The 18,295-nt window shown below is 42.1% G+C and overlaps 1 protein-coding gene across 1 annotated transcript; it reads left to right on the forward strand.

Annotated features, from left to right (window-relative positions):
* The first annotated feature begins 23 nt into the window (after positions 1–23).
* LOC109866553 (grainyhead-like protein 1 homolog) lies at positions 24–18,038 on the forward strand. The gene is made up of 15 exons (XM_020455272.2): positions 24–237; positions 996–1,188; positions 4,507–4,580; positions 4,719–5,073; positions 5,630–5,712; positions 5,879–6,035; positions 6,227–6,338; positions 6,832–6,926; positions 7,505–7,742; positions 11,661–11,785; positions 14,547–14,575; positions 14,758–14,843; positions 15,925–16,010; positions 16,602–16,666; positions 16,910–18,038. Exons 1-15 carry the CDS (start codon positions 218–220, stop codon positions 17,022–17,024), a joined length of 1,833 nt encoding a protein of 610 aa, XP_020310861.1. The 5' UTR covers positions 24–217; the 3' UTR covers positions 17,025–18,038.
* The last annotated feature ends 257 nt before the right edge of the window (positions 18,039–18,295 follow it).

The following is an 18,295-nucleotide window of genomic DNA, read 5'->3' on the forward strand; positions in this document are numbered from 1 at the left end:
TAGTACGTTTTACCTGAAACCCGCCCATTGTCACAGGAAGCCAATAGCGTGGCCTAACGCAGGTAAAACTTCGGCTCCAGCTCACAGATCGAGAAAAGCCGAATAAACTAGTTCTGGAGGACACGGTTGACATTACCTACCAGCATCTTGTGTTTTTTAAATAGTGAACGGATCGGATTTACCGTTCCAACTCGAAAGTCCAGTCCGGCAGAGCGAAATGACACAGGAGCTTGGCAAGTAAGTGGGCCTACACGGTCCAGTTGTGTTGGGTGTATGAATCTGAGCAGAATACGTCTGTTTACGGCAATGATAAAATGTTTATCGCAATTCGGTTGATGAACTTCCATAGCCTAACTCCAGGTAGCCTAGGTAAACTATCGTGAGTTACTGGATCACAATTGTAATATTTTTAGTATTTTTACAGATTTATTTAAGATTGTTTAATGCTGATCCTGTAAATATTTTGAAATGGGTTTCACTTAATATTTTTAGAATTTGGAAAACTTTCGAAAGAAATCTATTTACATTAATGACAGTTGTGTTATACACTTGATTGTGCATTGAACTTAAGACAATGTACTCAAATACTGACACACTCGTCCTATTTCTGTACCCGACATCTTATATTTAAACAAAGCGATTACATAAATTTACTACTAATAGACATTAGTGATTAGTCTGATTGCCATGACAGACAACGAATTGAATACCTGTCTTGCTGGTAGAGCAGGATAATAGATCTGTCAAGAGTGCTACTGCTTGAAGGTAGCACTTACAAACCTGCTGCTCACTCTATGGGACTGCTTCTGTCCGTGTAATATGTAATATTGAAGAGGTTATGGCTATTATTGGGCATAATTAGGGAGATTCTGAACTTTGAATCTTGACCTGTCCCACTGTAGAAAAATGGGGGTTCGAAACTAAAAGTTGGGGCTGTCCCACTGTAGAAAGGGAGATTCTGAACTAAATGTTGAACTGTCCCACTCACTGTGCAGAAAGAGGGGTGTTCTGGTGCTCCAGAATGAGCCGTCGTACAGCGGTGGTCAGCGGCAAGCATTCACGGAGGATGACGAGGCCTGGAGGGCCTTCCTGGAGAACCCCCTGACAGCTGCCTCCAAGGCCATGATGAGCATCAATGGAGATGAGGACAGTGCCAACGCTCTGGGCCTCCTCTACGACTACTACAAGGTACCTACTAAACTCAGCAAAAAAAGAAACGTCCCTTTTTCAGGACCCTGTCTTTTAAAGATAATTCGTCAAATTCCAAATAACTTCACAGATCTTCATTGGAAAGTGTTTAAACACTGTTTCCCATGCTTGTTCAATGAACAATAAACAATTAATGAACATGCACCCGTGGAACTGTTAAGACACTAACAGCTTATGGTCGGTAGGCAATTAAGGTCACAGTTATGAAAACTTAGGACACTAAAGAGGCCTTTCTGCTGACTCTGAAAAACATCAAAAGAAAGATGCCCAGGGTCCCTACTCATCTGCGTGAATGTGCTTTAAGCATGCTGCAAGGAGGCATGAGGACTGCAGATGTGGCCAGGGCAATAAATTGCAATGTCCATACTGTGAGACGCCTAAGACAGAGCTACAGGGAGACAGGACGGACAGCTGATCATCCTCGTAGTGGCAGACCATGTGTAACAACACCTGCACAGGATCGGTACATCCGAACATCACGCCTGCGGGACAGGTACAGAATGGCAACAACTGCCCAAGTTACACCAGGAACGCACAATCCCTCCATCAGTGCTCAGACTGTCCTCAATAGGCTGAGAGAGGCTGGACTGAGGGCTTGTAGCTCTGTTGTAAGGCAGGTCTTCACCAGACATCACCGGCAACAACGTCGCCTATGGGCACAAACCCACCGTCGCTGGACCAGACAGAACTGGCAAAAAGTGCTCTTCACTGACAAGTCGTGGTTTTGTCTCACCAGAGGTGATGGTCGGATTCACATTTATCGTTGAAGAAATGAGCGTTACTTGTTGAAATATTTTTTATTGAACTCACACAAGAATGGTGTATAGGTATACAATTCTTATCTAAACATAAAAGAACAAACAGAAACAACAAGACTCGGAGTTCTGGGTACAAAAAAATTATACAAAACACGACAGCACATGCTGCCCAAAGGTAGATTAAAATAGTACAATTGGTCCAAGTCAGAGAGGAAAGGCTGCCAGATTTGATCAAATGTTGATAATTTATTGTTCAGAATATATCTAATTCTTTCTAAGTGTACAGTGTTTGCCAATTCACTGAGCCATAATTTGGTAGAGGGCGCTTCCCTCCTTTTCCAAAACAACAATATTATTATTTTTGCCGAAATGAGACTGTAAGAGATTAGTTGTTTTGGGGGGTTGGTTAATCCGTTTAGGGAATCAGACACTCCCAGGATTATCAGAAGCGGGTCTGGGTCTATTGAAGTCTCCAGAACTTCAGAGAGGATCCTAAAAATTCCACACCAATAACCATACAAGCTAGAGCATAGGGCAAAGCAGTGGAGTAGTGTACCCTGCGCAGCCTGACATTTTATCACACATTGGGGATGAATCAGGAAATATCCTATGCAGTTTAGTTTGGAATAGTGTAATCTGTGTAATACCTTGAACTGTATGAGACGATGTCTGGAATTAATGGAGCATGTGTGGATATTCCCCAAGCTCTCTTCCCAGTCTGCCACCGAAGTGTCAGTCCCTAGTTCTTCCTCCCATTTTGCCTTAATGGCACCTGTAGAAGGCGTGCTAACAGATTGAAAAGGGTCATATAGACAAGATATCAGTTTGTCTGAGGTGGGGTCCTATTTTTATGCATCCGTCCAACATGGAAGGTTTAGCATTCCCAAATGTTGGGAGGTGTTTTCTAACATAGTCTCTAATTTGTGGGTATCTGAAAAAAGTTACTTCTGGGAAGATTATAAATTTCCCTCAGCAACTCAAAGGAAATAAAGGTACTTCTATGTATAAATCCCCTATGGTACTTATCCCTAACTCTCCCCATCGCTCAAAGGTGTTATCAAGGTTAGAAGGGGCAAAGGAGGGATTCCTGGCAACAGGGAGCATGAATGATATTGGTCTAAGCTCAAAGTGGACTTTAATTTGCTTCCAGATTCAGACTGTGCTATGTATAATAGGATTGTTAAGATAAAGTGACATCTCAAGATTGACAGGCGACAAAATCACAGCGCCAATAGAGAAGGGGTGACACTCCTCACGCTCCATACTAAGCCAGCAAAAACGTAACAGTGCGGAGGTTAGCGGCCCAATAGTAAAATATAAAATTTGGGAGAGACAATCCTCCTTCCATCTTGGATTTACAGAGTTTTTTTTTTAACCTATCCTGTGTGTTTTATAATCCCAGATGAATGGATTGATAATTAAGTCCAGATGTTTATGAAAGGATTTAGGTATGGGATTGAGAACTGGGATGTTCTGGTATAGGTAGAGCAGTTGTGGGAGGAAGACTATTTTAATGGCATTAATTCTTCCGAGCAGAGAAATTGGGAGAGTTCTCCAAAATTGTATGTTTGCCTTGAGTTTTTGCATCAGAGAGGGGAAATTCTCTTTAAATAGTGAGGAGTATTGTTTGGTAACTACAATTCTTAGGTAGGTAAATTTTTCTGAAGATAACTTAACTGGAAGATGTTCTAGCCAAGAGGTGTTTTGCAACCGTATGGGCATTAATTCGCTCTTGTTCCAATTTATTCTGTATCCCGAGAAGGTACCAAACAAATAAATCACATCAAGAATAGCTGGAATACTAGCTTGGTGTTCTGTTACATAGAGGAGGATGTCATCTGCGTATAGGGACATCTTATTTAGAGTATCTTTAGTATTATAGCCGTGTATTGCTGCATGAGATCTGATCGCCTGAGCGAGAGGTTCAATAATTAGGGCGAAGAGCATAGGCGACAGCGCACAACCCTGCCTTGTCCCTCTGTAAAGGTTCAATCAGGGCAACAATGATTGGTTAGTGAGTATTCTCTCACAGGGGTTCCTATATAAAAGCTGGATCCAATTTATGAACCCATCTCCAATTGAAATTAGCGTTACGCCGAGGCCTGTACTCTGGAGCGGGATCGATTTGGAGGTGGAGGGTCTGTCTTGGTCTGGGGCGGTGTGTCACAGCATCATCGGACTGAGCTTGTTGTTATTGCAGGCAATCTCAACGCTGTGCATTACAGGGAAGACTCCCTCATGTGGTACCCTTCCTGCAGACTCATCCTGACCCACCTTTTGTTCAGGGACACATTATTCAATTTCTGTAGTCACATGTCTGTGGAAATTGTTCAGTTTATGTCTCAGTTGTTGAATCTTATGTTCATACAAATATTTACGCATGTTAAGTTTGCTGAAAATAAATACAAATTACAGTTCGAGGATGTTTCTTTTTTTGGTGAGTTTATATTACTACTACTATATACCTACTATACTATAACGATTCTATAAGTACCTCCACCGCCATAAATGTATCATATGTATTGTATTACTTTTCTAGGTGCCACGAGATAGGAGAACGGCTGGACAGCCCAAAACAGAAGTGCCCCTGGGCGATACTGATCCAAACAAAATGTAATGAATATCCTTAGTTATTATATTGTTATCCAGTTATGACTTGAAATACTTACATTTACTGTAAATCGAGACAAAGTGTGTTGAAGTAAAGAAAGTTGCGCTCTGAGATGACATTTACTCTGATCATCTTCTCAGAAATGTCATGATGCCACTCCAAGACTCTCCCCTGAGGGCCGTCCCTCGCAACACTGCGGCCAAGGGCAGCAGCCAACCCAGCCGGGGGGACAAGATCCGGGCTCTCTACCCAGCCTCAGACTCCATAGTCTGCCTCTCCAGCCCTCCCTCCTACTCCATCAGCACAGGGCGGACCCTGGCCCTGCACTCCTTCCCAGTGGGCCTCCCCCCTGGTCCCCACAGCTCCCACAGTTCTCAGTCCAACGGAATGGCCTTCAGTCACCAGCTCAACAACCACAGCCAGTACAGCCCCAGAGCCAAGAGCCTCACCCCCGATTCCACCTACACAGAGCCCTACAAGGACAGCTCCAATGAGGTAGGTCCTCTAACTGTTACTCTAGAACCAGATTGAACCAGGGCATCATTTTACACTGAGCAGCACAATCCTCTTGTGGAGCTGTACTGCTTACACCCAGGTTTCTTTTTAAAAAAATCATTTTTAATTGAACCTTTATTTAGCTAGGCAAGTCAGTTAAGAACAAATTCTTATTTACAATGACGGCCTAGGAACAGTGGGTTAACTGCCTTGTTCAGGGGCAGAATGACAGATTTTTACCTTATCAGCTCGGGGTTTCGATCCACCAATCTTTCGGTTACTGGCCCAACGCTCTAACCACTCGGCTACCTGCCACCCCATTGAAATTAATGAGAGTGTCTCACGCTCTGTAAAAGTAGCAGGCTTGTGAGAAACAGCCTATTCACTTGTAGTATAATATGTAATGGTCACCTATACAGATTATTATGGGTGCCACCCAAATGGCACCATATTCCCTATAGTGCACTATAAAGCCAAGTGAATAGGGTGCCATTTGGGACGTATCCCATGTCTATGGTGCTAATGTTCCCCTGGAATGTTTTGTTGTGACCCACAGGTCTTCCCTCTCTCGGAGGAGCTCCAGCAACGTATGACCTCCATCCCTCCCGGTGGATACCCTTACTACAACTTGACAGCAAGGTAACATACTCAGTCAAACATGGGATAGAGACTGGGAGACACATTCCTTTTACACATTCATGTTAAAGGCAGAATAAATGAACTGAACTTTGTGTGTTTTCAAAAATGCTTTCATAGTCACCAGACATCAAGGATGTATGATGACAAAGAATATTCTCTCTCTCAGTCAACACTTTGAGTACATGCTGGAGGCTCCCCAGTCTATCCGGCCCAAGAGCGGCAGTGGCCAGATGAGTTACCTGAACAAGGGCCAGTTCTACCCCATAACCCTAAGAGAGCTAGGGGGCCCCACGGTCCTACCCCACCTCAATGGAGCATTCCGAGTATGAGCTTCTCTATTGTATCTCTTCTGTTTCTATTCTTATCGCTCTTTCTGTCTCTCCTCCCTCCCTCCCTCTCTGTGTCTTTCTCTCCCTTCTCTTTCATCTCTCGTCTATTTCTATTCTACAAGTATCTAGTGTGTCTCTAGGTTTGGGGAATGTTTTGGGAATGACTTACTGATGGAATATTTCAGAGTGTGGTGATGCTGGTGTTTGGAGAGGAAAAGTTCACAGATGACCAGCTCAAACACTGGAGATACTGGCACAGCAGACAGCACACAGCCAAGCAGCGCTGCATTGATATTGGTAAGGGGTTACACACACGCATTCATACACACACTGCAATCATACGCACACACAACCGCATGCACGCACACACTCTCACTCACACTAGGGCTGCACAATTAATTGATTTCACATCGAAATCGCAGTATTGACATGTGCAATATTCATATCGCAAGAAATCCATATCGCATGCAATATTTTGAAATGCATCTCAGCCGTGTGCAATGTCTGTTTTTATAATTTGCTATGTTTTTTTCTGCTCTTGTGGCCGCTTTCTGCACACATCAAGCCACGCCCTCTGTCACTCAAGCAACGCAGTCCCTCTTCCTAGCTGTTAAATTCATTATACGTTTGCATGCTGTTGTGTTAGGTCAAATGCAGTCAATCGATTGTTCCAAACAAGAACGATGCTGCTTTACACACACACACACACACACAACCAAAACAGTCACTAAACATTATTGTTTGTGTGTAAACCATCTTGTTGTATCTCTTCCCTGTTTGTTCATCCCAGCTGACTACAAAGAGAGCTTCAATACGATTGCCAGTATTGAGGAGATTGCCTACAATGCCATCTCTTTCACATGGGACACTAAGGACGAGCCACGGGTAAAATAGGCCAATATTTTGGGCTCCGGGGTGAAGTTTCCCCTGGGTACAGATCTAGGATCAACTTGCCCTCCCCCAATCTTAACCTGAACCAATAGTGTAAAAAATGCAAGATCAACGTCTAGACTCTAGAGACTCTTGTCTAGAGGCAACTTCACTCTACACCAGAATTTGGAGCAAAATATATGTCTTTGTCAGAAAAATAAAGTAGTTACAAACAATCTCCAGCTGGGGGAGACATACACAAGTAAATCAATCATACACAACACTTTGAAACAACCCACGACTACAGTTTCTAGAGTCTGCAATTTTCTACCTTGGTTTTCGACCAGCATGAAAGAAATGTCATACTCAATGGAAATAAACCCATATATGTGCATCAGAACTGTTCATTTACATGTAAAACATTCTGTCTATTACTACTCTAACAGTGTATGTTTTCATGTCATTATTGGTGTGTTTATTTAATGTTGTATGTGAGCCTCATGCCATAGACTTTTCTGTCCAATGTAAATTGGATGAACAATAAAGTGTTTAAGAATTTGAATCCTTATGTACCTTGATCTTTGCCCCATCAGGTGTTTGTGTCAGTGAACTGTCTGAGTACAGACTTCTCCCCTCAAAAGGGAGTGCGGGGCCTTCCTCTCAACCTCCAGATTGACACCTACAGCTGTGGTGGCCATGGTGACAAGCTAGTGCACAGAGCCTACTGCCAGATCAAGGTGTTCTGTGACAAAGGTGCCGAGAGGAAGATCCGAGACGAGGAGAGGAAGCAGACTCAAAGGAAGGGAAGGGGACAGGAGACAACTGCAGCCTGTGAGTACAGTACACCTGATACAATCAATCAGTCAGTCTTTAAATCACACACACACACACCCATACATATATACTACCGTTCAAAAGTTTGGGGTCACTTAGAAATGTTCTTGTTTTTGAAAGAAAAACACATTTGGTGTTAGCTAATCCAAGTTTATAATTTTAAAGGGCTAATTGATCATTAGAAAACTATTTCGCAATGATGGTAGCACAGCTGAAAACTGTTGTACTGATTAAAGAAGCAATAAAACTGCCCTTCTTTAGACTAGTTGAGTATCTGGAGCATCAGCATTTGGTGATTCGATTACAGGCTCAAAATGGCCAGAAACAAAGAACTTTCTTCTGAAACTCGTCAGTCTATACTTGTTCTGAGAAATGAAGGCTATTCAGTGCGAGAAATTGCCAAGAAACTGAAGATTTCGTACAACGCTGTGTACTACTCCCTTCACAGAACAGCGCAAACTGGCCCTAACCAGAATAGAAAGAGGAGTGGAAGGCCCCGGTGCACAACTGAGCAAGAGGACAAGTACCTTAGAGTGTCTAGTTTGAGAAACAGACGCCTCACAAGTCCTCAACTGGCAGCTTCATGAAATTGTACCCGCAAAACACCAGTCTCAACATCAACAGTGAAGAGGCGACTCCGGGATGCTGGCCTTCTATGCAGAGTTACAAAGAAAAAGCCATATCTCAGACTGGCCAATAAAAAGAAAAGATTAAGATGGGCAAAAGGACACTGGACAGAGGAACTTGCCTAGAAGGCCAGCATCTCCGAGTCGCCTCTTCACTGTTGACGTTGAGACTGGTGTTTTGCGGGTACTATTTAATGAAGCTGCCAGGTGAGGACTTGTTCTGTAAAGGGAGTAGTTTCCATGACCAAGCAGCCACACACAAGCCTAAGATCACCATGCGCAATGCCAAGTGTCGGCTGGAGTGGTGTAAAGCTCGCCGCATTTGGACTCTGGAGCAGTGGAAATATGTTCTCTGGAGTGATGAATCACACTTCACAATTTGGCAGTTCGATGGATGAATCTGTTCAATTCAACTTACACCCAAACGAATTTTCTGCATTTCCATATATTTCTGCATTTCCTGCTCTCATTTGAGATCATTTCCACACTGCCATGTATGTTTGCCCATATTGTGCAACCCATCTAGGCCTTATTTTTAACCAAACGTTGCAATTGCGATTTGACTTGTGATTTAGAGCAAAACACTTGGGTGAACTGTTGGATTCATGGAAATGTAATTATTATTCAAATTCTAAAGTTAGAATATTTTAGTAAGGACTTTAAATACAGTTTCACATGACGACAAATGAAAATGCCAGGGAGGAGTTATTGTGACAGGGTAGGAACCAAAGTGTTGACCAGTGTTTCCTAGGGGACCCTATAATCTTTGGCTTCATTTAATGTTTTCTCTTAGCTACTTCATGTAGTTAACATTCCTGCTTTGTGTATTCCTCTTTGATGTAGAAGATATTGTTGCACAAAAAATATGCAGATATTGGTCTACACCATCACTGCTCGGACAGCTAGCTTGCGATTAGCATTAGCGGCTAACAAGCTAGTGGATTTATATATATATATATATATATATATATATATATATATATAATAAATAAAAAATTGTGGAATTTTTACCCCGTTTTCTCCCCAATTTCGTGGTATCCAATTGTTTTTAGTAGCTACTATCTTGTCTCAACGCTACAACTCCCGTACGGGCTCGGGAGAGACGAAGGTTGAAAGTCATGCGTCCTCCGATACACAGCCCAACCAAGCTGCACTGCTTCTTAACACAGCGCGCATCCAACCCGGAAGCCAGCCGCACCAATGTGTCGGAGGAAACACCGCGCACCTGGCAACCTTGGTTAGCGCGCACTGCACCCGGCCACAGGAGTCGCTGGTGCGCGATGAGACAAGGATATCCCTACCGGCCAACCCCTCCCTAACCCGGACGACGCTAGACCAATTGTGCGTCGCCCCACGGACCTCCCGGTCGCGGCCGATTGTGACAGAGCCTGGGCGCGAACCTAGAGTCTCTCTGGTGGCACAGCTGGCGCTGCAGTACAGTGCCCTTAACCACTGCGCCACCCGGGAGGCCCCTCTAGTGGATTTATATTAAGAAGAAAATTGAAAACACCATCATTGCCATCAATATTGTTTCATGTGCTGCATTGATCATATATGTCTCTTGAGTGACAGGGGGCGGGGCTAGGTCTGTGTGGAAAGTGGCATGGAGAGAGAGAGTGGAGATGGATGACTGAAGTAGCAAATAAACTATATATATGGACATTACACACAGCGTATCACATTTAACAAACATTCAAATTCCGTTATAGAAGGTCAAGTTAAAAACCAAACCGGTCCATGCATCAATACCGGTATATCGTAAAATACGGTATACCACCCAGCTCTACCTGCTCGGATGCATAGTGCCAAATGTAAAGTTTGGTGGAGGAGGAATAATGGTCTGGGGCTGTTTTTCATGGTTCGGGCTAGACCCCTTAGTTCCAGTGAAGGGAATCTTAACACTACAGCATATAAGGACATTCTAGATAATTCTGAGCTTCCAACTTTGTTTGGGGAAAGCCCTTTCCTGTTTCAGCATGACAATGCCCAGTGTACAAAGCAAGGTCCATACAGAAATGGTTTGTCAAGATCAGTGTGGAAGAACTTGACTGGCCTGCACAGCGCCCTGACCTCAACCCCATCGAGCACCTTTGGGATGAATTGGAATGCCGACAGCAAGTTAGGTGTAATCGGTGCCCAACCTCACTAATGCTCTTGTTGCTGAATGGAAGCAAGTCCCTGCAGCAATGTTCCAACATCTAGTGGAATGTCTTCCTAGAAGAGTAGAGGCTGTTATAGCAGCAAAGGGGGGACCAAATCCATATTAATGCCCATGATTTTGGAATGAGATGATCGACGAGCAGGTTTCCACATACTTTTTGGTCATGTAGTGTGTGTGTGTATATATATAATTTAATCTCTCGATTACAGACAACATAAACATAAATGGTACCGTAGATCTGTCACGATACATGTGAGATAACGAGCAGCATTAAGAATGAAACACATCGACAAGGGCTTTCTACAAAATAGCAACATTAGCTCAGCTAGCTAGCATTGGCATCTACACCATGAACTAAGCAACACACGCAGACATGCATTGCCAAACAAGGCTACTGCCACCTTTTGGTTTGGAGTATTTTAACAAGGCTTTGTGGCTGATGACTTAAATGTATTTTCTGTGTGAACACAAAAGAGATTGACTGCCTACACTGTTCAGAGGTGTAATTACTCTCGGCTGGTGAACGGTAGAGAACCTTATGTGTGTCCCTGCTCTTAGTTCCGGTGCTTTGGACAAATCACAATTTCGCAGGTGTTAGCTTCTTTTGAATTTTGGATGGGTTGGGGACATTTGGCCCATAGACTCGCCCGCAATTTGCAAAGAGAGAGGGTGGAGCTCTTCAGTCCGTTTCCGATCCTCATTCTATCTCTTCTCAAAACATATGAACCCAGAACTTAATTCGAACATCTGACAAATTACGCAAGACTTTAGTTCTGGGTTAAACGAGATTAATATATAGTGCTTATAACGAATACATTTTTCTTTGTGTGATTCACAAAATCCTGTCCTCAACTAACCCCTAAAAAGCAAGCCAGGGAAACAGCATGTCAAGGGTAAAGAAACTCCGTCTCTAGAGTTGACATACAATAGTAGACCTGCCTCAATAAAATAAACAACACCTTGAAGAAAAGGAAAAGCACATGTTCTTTGCAACAGTCCCATTGGTCTCTTCTCACAACCGATGGTGGAGCGCCCAGACGGAGGGCCCCTTATTTTGGTGCGCGAGACTACCGTCCCATCCTGCTCCCATGTTAACCTCTCTACCTCCCCCTGCTTGTCCTATCGCAGGTGTGGAAGACCCTCTGAAGCTGAAGCATATGGACATAACATCGTTCAAAGCCATGAGTGATATGAACTCCCAGCCGGTCCTCTTCATCCCTGAGGTTTACTTCCCCAGCACCCAGCGCCACCATGTAAGTCCTACATTACATAAATATTAAAGCATTAAACCGCTCTCTTAAATCCACCATTGTCCAGAAATTGTATCTAAATCCAAATTGGTTTTCTAGAAAGGTACTTAGAGAGGCCCATCCTGTGTTTAAGAGTGGGCTTTTTTGCATCTTAAAACCTTACAGTGGATCCCTGTTTAAAGTATCCTCCTTTTTAAACGAAGTCATACAGAGTTGGCTACAATTTCAATTTCATCCTCCAGAAAAGGCAGATCTGATATTACAGCAAATAATATGGCTAAACTCCAATATACTGATGGAGAAGAAAAACACATTTGGGCGGGGAGGGGATTTACTAAAAGGATATCATATTTATGAAGGACATTGTAAACAAAAATGGTAAAATGATGTCACACAAGCAACTTATAACAGTGTACCGAGGAGTATGCTCAATACGAAATTATAACCAACTCATCACGACTCTATCACAAAATTGGAAGAGACAATTACTTAAACAAGAAAGTAAAGAATTAGTCTGTCTGCCTCCCATTAAAAATCATAAATGGCTTAAAATGATTAGTATAAATCAAAAAATGTATCAGTTCCACTTACAATCAAAAGGTTTGACAGCGATACTGTATACATTTCATGTCCGTTGGGAACAGGTCTTTGATGTCCCATTACCTTGGCATAGGGTCTGACATATAAAACAACAATTGACACATCAATCCGCTCGTTACAACTATTATATAAAATACTTGCCACAAAAAGAATGCTCAATATATGGGGCATTGAACAGTCAGCCTTGTACAGACTCTATCACAAGGAAACATATGTTCTTGTACTGTCCATTGGTGGCTCGCTTTTGGTCCAGGAATGGTTTTTATGTCATAATATCAGGGTTCAGGTGGACCTGCAAACTGTAACGTTAGGGGATCTGAAAACCAGAATCAGTCAACGGGAAATATCAAAGTATTTATTTTTAGGGCAATATACTAAGTAGAAATGTTATGAATAGGGAGGTTCAGGACCATCGTTAGACATGATAGTAAAATGGAGGGATGTGTTTCTAAAGGAAATAGCTAAATGGCATTATACTAGGAAAGATGGATTGATCTGTGGACATCGGAGGGTCGGTGTGGGTGAAAAATCCAGCAATTGAAGAAAGAGGAGATATTTCAAATTATTTAACTACAGGTACCGTTAGATGTGAGCGAAATAACTGTAAGTAGCAGTAGAAGTATGGCTGTCCGTTAGTTTACTCCAAGTAGGGTAGGGATGGTAGGGTGGGGGGATAAGTAAAGGGAAAATCATGCAAACAATTAAATTACTAGAACCTACAATCTATCTGAAGTATTAAAGCTGATCTACCCCACCCCCAAGAAAATAATCTTACCTTACCCATGTTTAGGGTTTCAAAATTCTAGTAACTTTCCCAAAGTTCCTGGACTTTTTAGAAATACCAGTTGGATGATTCCTGGAATCGAGGCAATACGCAGGGAGGGAATACGCAGGGAGGCAATACGCAGGGAGGGAATCCTCCAACTGGGATTTCTGGAAAAACCTGGGAACTTTGGGAAAGAAACTGGAATGCAACCCTACCCATGTTACACTGCATCATATCGTCAAACTTACCATAATCTCTAGGGATGTTTTGTTTTTAGCCTTTGCTAGGACTGAGCAACATTTAATTTAATAATAATTTGTAATACAAATGAGTTATAAAAAAATGGTTGCATACAATACTGCTGGTTCATTTAAATACAATAATCAGCTGAAATAGAGGAGTAAAGCTCATATAACAAGACTGACTTAAATTTGTGTGAGATCACATGTAAATACATGACATTTTTTAGACATATTTTCAGAAAATGTGTGTTGTGCAACATAAAGAACACAAAAGGACTATCACAGCAAAAGAGACGGCAGCCCTCAAGGGGTGCGGGTGCTACACTGACTGGAGAGTTTCAGTGTAGTTGGCTTGAGACAATAGCAGCTGAACAAATAGCCCAGGTAAAGAACATTCTGGAGATGTGACATCACATGATGTCCTTGTTAATGTCCTGTATTGGCTCGGGTTTCCCCCTCAAGGTGGTTGTCCCTGTAAACAACTAGAGTACTAACGATCCGAAACATGAACAAAGACTATGCTCTGGGTCATTTGAATGTTATATTTATTAGCAGTGGTGTAAAGCACTTAAGTAAAAATCCTTTAAGGTACTAATTACGTCGTTTTTTGGGGGTAACTTTTACTTCACTAAATTCCAAAAGAAAATAATGTACTTTTTTTCCCGGACACTCAAAAGGACTCATTACTTTTTGAATGCTTAGCAGGAAAGGAAAAGGGTGCAATTCACACACTTACCAAAAGAACATCCCTGGTCATCCCTACTGCCTCTGATCTGGAGGACACGCTAAACATACATGCTTTGTTAGTAAAGTATGTCTAAGTGTTGGAGTGTGCCATTGGCTATCCAGAAATAAGAAAAACAAGAAAATGGTGCTGTTTGGTTTGCATAATATAAAGGATTGTAAATTATTTATATTTTTACTTTTCATACTTAAGTACATTTTAGCAATTACATTTACTTTTGATACTTGAGTACATTTAAAACCAAATACTTTTAGACTTACTCAAGTAGTATTTTACTGGGTGACTCACTTTTACTTGAGTCATTTTCTATTAAAGGTATTTTTACGTTTATTCAAGTATGACAGTTGGGTGCTTTTTCTCAGTATAGATACGGATATTAGGTATCTAATCTGGCTCTTTATCCTTTATCAGACATGCATATCAGATGATGGTGAGGATGGGTGAGTACAGTTCTTCTTTTAGACAAGACTTGTGATATCAGGTAACATGTATAGATGCTATACATGTCTAAAAAAGTATTATTATAATTGGAAATGCTGCATACCCATTATAAGTGATTAACTGCATTTTCCGTACTCATCCATACTCACGAGTCATACATGTATTGTTTGTTTTTCTGCAGCTTGGGGCAGAAGAGACTGATCCACTATGATGAGGAATTTGACTCTGCCACTCACAAGAGAGCCAGGAGGGAGGAGACAGAAAAGGGTACATCAAACAGTAGAGACATATGCAGACATACAGACAGACAGAGTGAAAAGGAGACCGTTTAGAGACAGTAAAGAGAAGGCATAAACCGGTGAGAGAGAGAGAGAGAGAGAGAATTATAGAATGCGGGAGCAAATAGAGAGAATGAGTGAGGGAAAGAGAATTTAAAAATGGAGTGAGAGAGAGGGAGACATGCTTTCTGGCTGGCTGCACTGTAGTTGTGTTTGTTGCTCTGGCTGCTGTTGTTCAGGCTGCTCCCACCTAGTTCAGCTTACTGAATTCATGTAAACACAGGCCACGTGGCTTCCAAAGCCCCCCCCTCCCCCTCTCTGAATGCACAAAACACAATACACACAAACACACTCAACTGGTTTTCCAAGTGGAACATGATCATTTTCCTGACATGTAGTCAGTCCAAAGGGGATTGCTTTTTTTCCCCCATCACGTGTGTGGCGGGGGAAAGGTTCTGAGAATGATTAGGGGCTGTTTACTGTTTGGTGTGGTCTCTGTCAGACTAGTCTATTGCTGACCAGGCTCATAGCCAATTCCCAAGACGCCAGCAAGAAAGGAGCAAAGTGCAATTATGGTCCAGCCTGCTCTCAGTGTAACAAAGGGGTGTCCAAAATGGCCCCCTATCCTGGGCTATGGTCAAAAGTAGTGCACTATATAGGGAATAGGGTGCCAAATCACTATCTTTATGGGGGGTGAGAGTGGAAGTTTTTTCAGCATGAATACACACCACAACCATGGAAATATCGCCCAACAGGATATTAGGGCAATGCTGTAGTAGTTGCTAAGATCTTACCTCAGCGACTTGACTGGGAGAGAAACCCACACAGTATTTTAATGTTTGAAACTGTCTCACACCCATGTCGAAAAACATACTTTGTGTGTATTCCTACCTCCTTTTGCTTATGGCAACTCTCCCTCACACTGGGGGTTGGTGTGGTGTGGTAGTATCTGACTGGGTTGATGTGGAATTTTAATGTACCTCTCCCTCACACTGAGGGGGTTGGTGTGGTAGGCAATCTTTTAGTGTGGTATCTGACTTTTGGTTTTGTCTCTCTCTGTGTTCCTCTAGTGCTGCTCTACGTCCGTAAGGAGACAGAGGAGGTGTTTGATGCTCTAATGCTGAGGACGCCCACTCTGGCAGGACTACTGGAGGCTGTGAGCAGATGTTGTTGGGTTCCATAGAACTTTTGTTTTTGCAGAAGTATTTTCAGAACTCCTCGGTTTTCGTAGATGAGTCTAAAATGAATCTCTTTAGCTCAGAACGTCTTCTTTGACATGACTGTATTTATCCCAGGGATATCATTTCTCAACCGGCAAGGTTAAAAAATAGCTGGAGTCAGACTTTGTCTGATAAGTGTTGTATGTTTTGAGTGTGTGCCATATAAGTGACCTTGATTTTTTTTCCCATGGGTTTAAATACATAGTAAGCAGACATAGCTATTTGTGTGAAGTGTGCCACCCTGGATGCATCCTAAATGACACCCTATTCCCTTTATAGTGAACTACTTTTGACCAGGGTCCATAGGCTTCTGGTCAAAAGTAGTGCACTGTATAGTATATACGGTGCTATTGGAGATGCAAACCACAGTGTCACAGTCAGATAGGTTTGTTTCCTGTTTGTGTCTGTCAGGAAGCAGTCACTCATCAGAGAAGGCACACAGAAGTTCAGTGGAATGTATTGTATTGTCTGACTGTTCACGCCCAGTTCTCATAGGGGGTTTCCCATGTTTTTCATCACATCTCTAGGTATCTGATAAATATGAGCTGCCGCTTGGAAAAATGGGGAAAGTCTACAAGAGGTGCAAAAAAGGGTAAGACCGGCGTCACCGCTCATGATCTAGGTCACTGGGAATAAGTGTCTCCCAAATGGCACCCTCTTCCCTATATAGTGCACTACTTTTGACCAGGGCCATAAGGCTCTGGTCAGAAGTAGTGCACTACATAGGGAATATGGTGCCATTTGGGACGGGTGGAAAGTAAATAATCTAGAACATGTTTATAGAGTAAACTCCACTTTGAAAATAAGTAAATCACTTCTACTCTCTTGTCTGTAGGATCCTAGTTCATATGGACGACAACATCATCAAGCATTACTCCAACGAGGATGCCTTCCACATCCGCATGGAGGAGGTGGGGGGAAAGGTCCTGCTGACACTGACCGAGATCTGAGCTCTGAGCCTGGACAGGGGGGTATACATTAGGGCCAGCAACGTTTCAAAACGTTTTGCAATGGAAAAAGAAAATAACCATTTCTTATTGGACCAGTACAGGTTATTGGACCTGTACTCCCTGTTTTATAAATGTTTCTTCTGTTTGGTGCCTCCAAGGTCAGGTCCTTGGAGGAGGGACACATGTTGTGCTCCAAGGGCGTGAGTAGGGACCCAGAACAGTAAGATTAGTCACCTGTTTACACAACTGTAACATACTTCTACAAGTTAAACTAGATCTTTTCATGACTTCTGCCTTTCTGCTGCACCAGTGACTACAAGGCCATTTTCTGGTTGCACAACATTGCTACCTCGTTCGCTGGCAAGATTCTTGTTGCATTTTCACTTAAAATATGACTGATTGATTCACTGTCTCCATGTTAAAAGTTGAAATTATTTTTGAGGAACATTTGGAAACAATATTGTGTAACTGCCAATTATATTTTCCTTGCTTAAATTTAGACATTTTGTACTACTACTTTACAGTATATGTCGCTGTGAATGAATTCTTTTCCAGACGAGATGGCAGAGTGTTGTTTAGAATGTCAGTGTTCATATAAGTTCATATTATGTATTATTTTCAAAGATATGCAGTGGTCAGTTTTAAGTAATGGACTTGTAAAACATGATGCGGTGACCGTTTAGGGCTATTTCTGTCTGAGTATGTACTTTTATATTTTTTATTTGTATGTTTACATCATGAAAAAGTAATATATGAATTCAATAATATATGTATTTATATTTACATTTTGTGCCAAGTGTGGTGTGTGTATCTGAATCTAGATATATAGGTGTCAGCTCCATATGTGATGACACAATGTGAATATTTCTTGGCAACAGGAAATGGGGGTGGGGGTCAGGAAGTGTGCGTTAGTGTTTCAAAACCTTGTCTGTCATGCGAGAACTGGTTTGAAATCAGTCCTGTTAGCAGATGCTTACCTACAGTGGTTATTAAATTTGTTAAAGTCGTTCTTTAGAATAAGTATTTCTTTGCACATTGTGTTTTTGTGAGGGAACTTAACTCAACTGCATCAACGAGGCATGAAGCAGAGATGTGTGCAGATTTGGTGATTAGGCTCTGGTCAAAAGTAGTGCACTATATTGGGAATATGGTACCATTTGGGATGCAAGTTGAGTTTCATATAAATAGAACCACAATAGGAAAGTGTGTTTTATTGCCCTTTTAAATTGAGTTAGAAAAATAATATAGAGTCTTGAGAACCGTCTTTCTCA

This window comes from Oncorhynchus kisutch, linkage group LG21, assembly GCF_002021735.2.
Source record: "Oncorhynchus kisutch isolate 150728-3 linkage group LG21, Okis_V2, whole genome shotgun sequence".
Taxonomy (NCBI): Eukaryota; Metazoa; Chordata; class Actinopteri; order Salmoniformes; family Salmonidae; genus Oncorhynchus; species Oncorhynchus kisutch.

Excerpts from the sequence above, each read along its gene's own strand:
- LOC109866553 (XM_020455272.2), top strand. The coding sequence starts at position 218 with ATGACACAGGAGCTTGGCAA. Across the intron at positions 14,844-15,924 it reads GAGGGAGGAGACAGAAAAGG|TGCTGCTCTACGTCCGTAAG; the intron begins GTACATCAAACA and ends GTGTTCCTCTAG. Across the intron at positions 16,011-16,601 it reads TGGCAGGACTACTGGAGGCT|GTATCTGATAAATATGAGCT; the intron begins GTGAGCAGATGT and ends TCACATCTCTAG.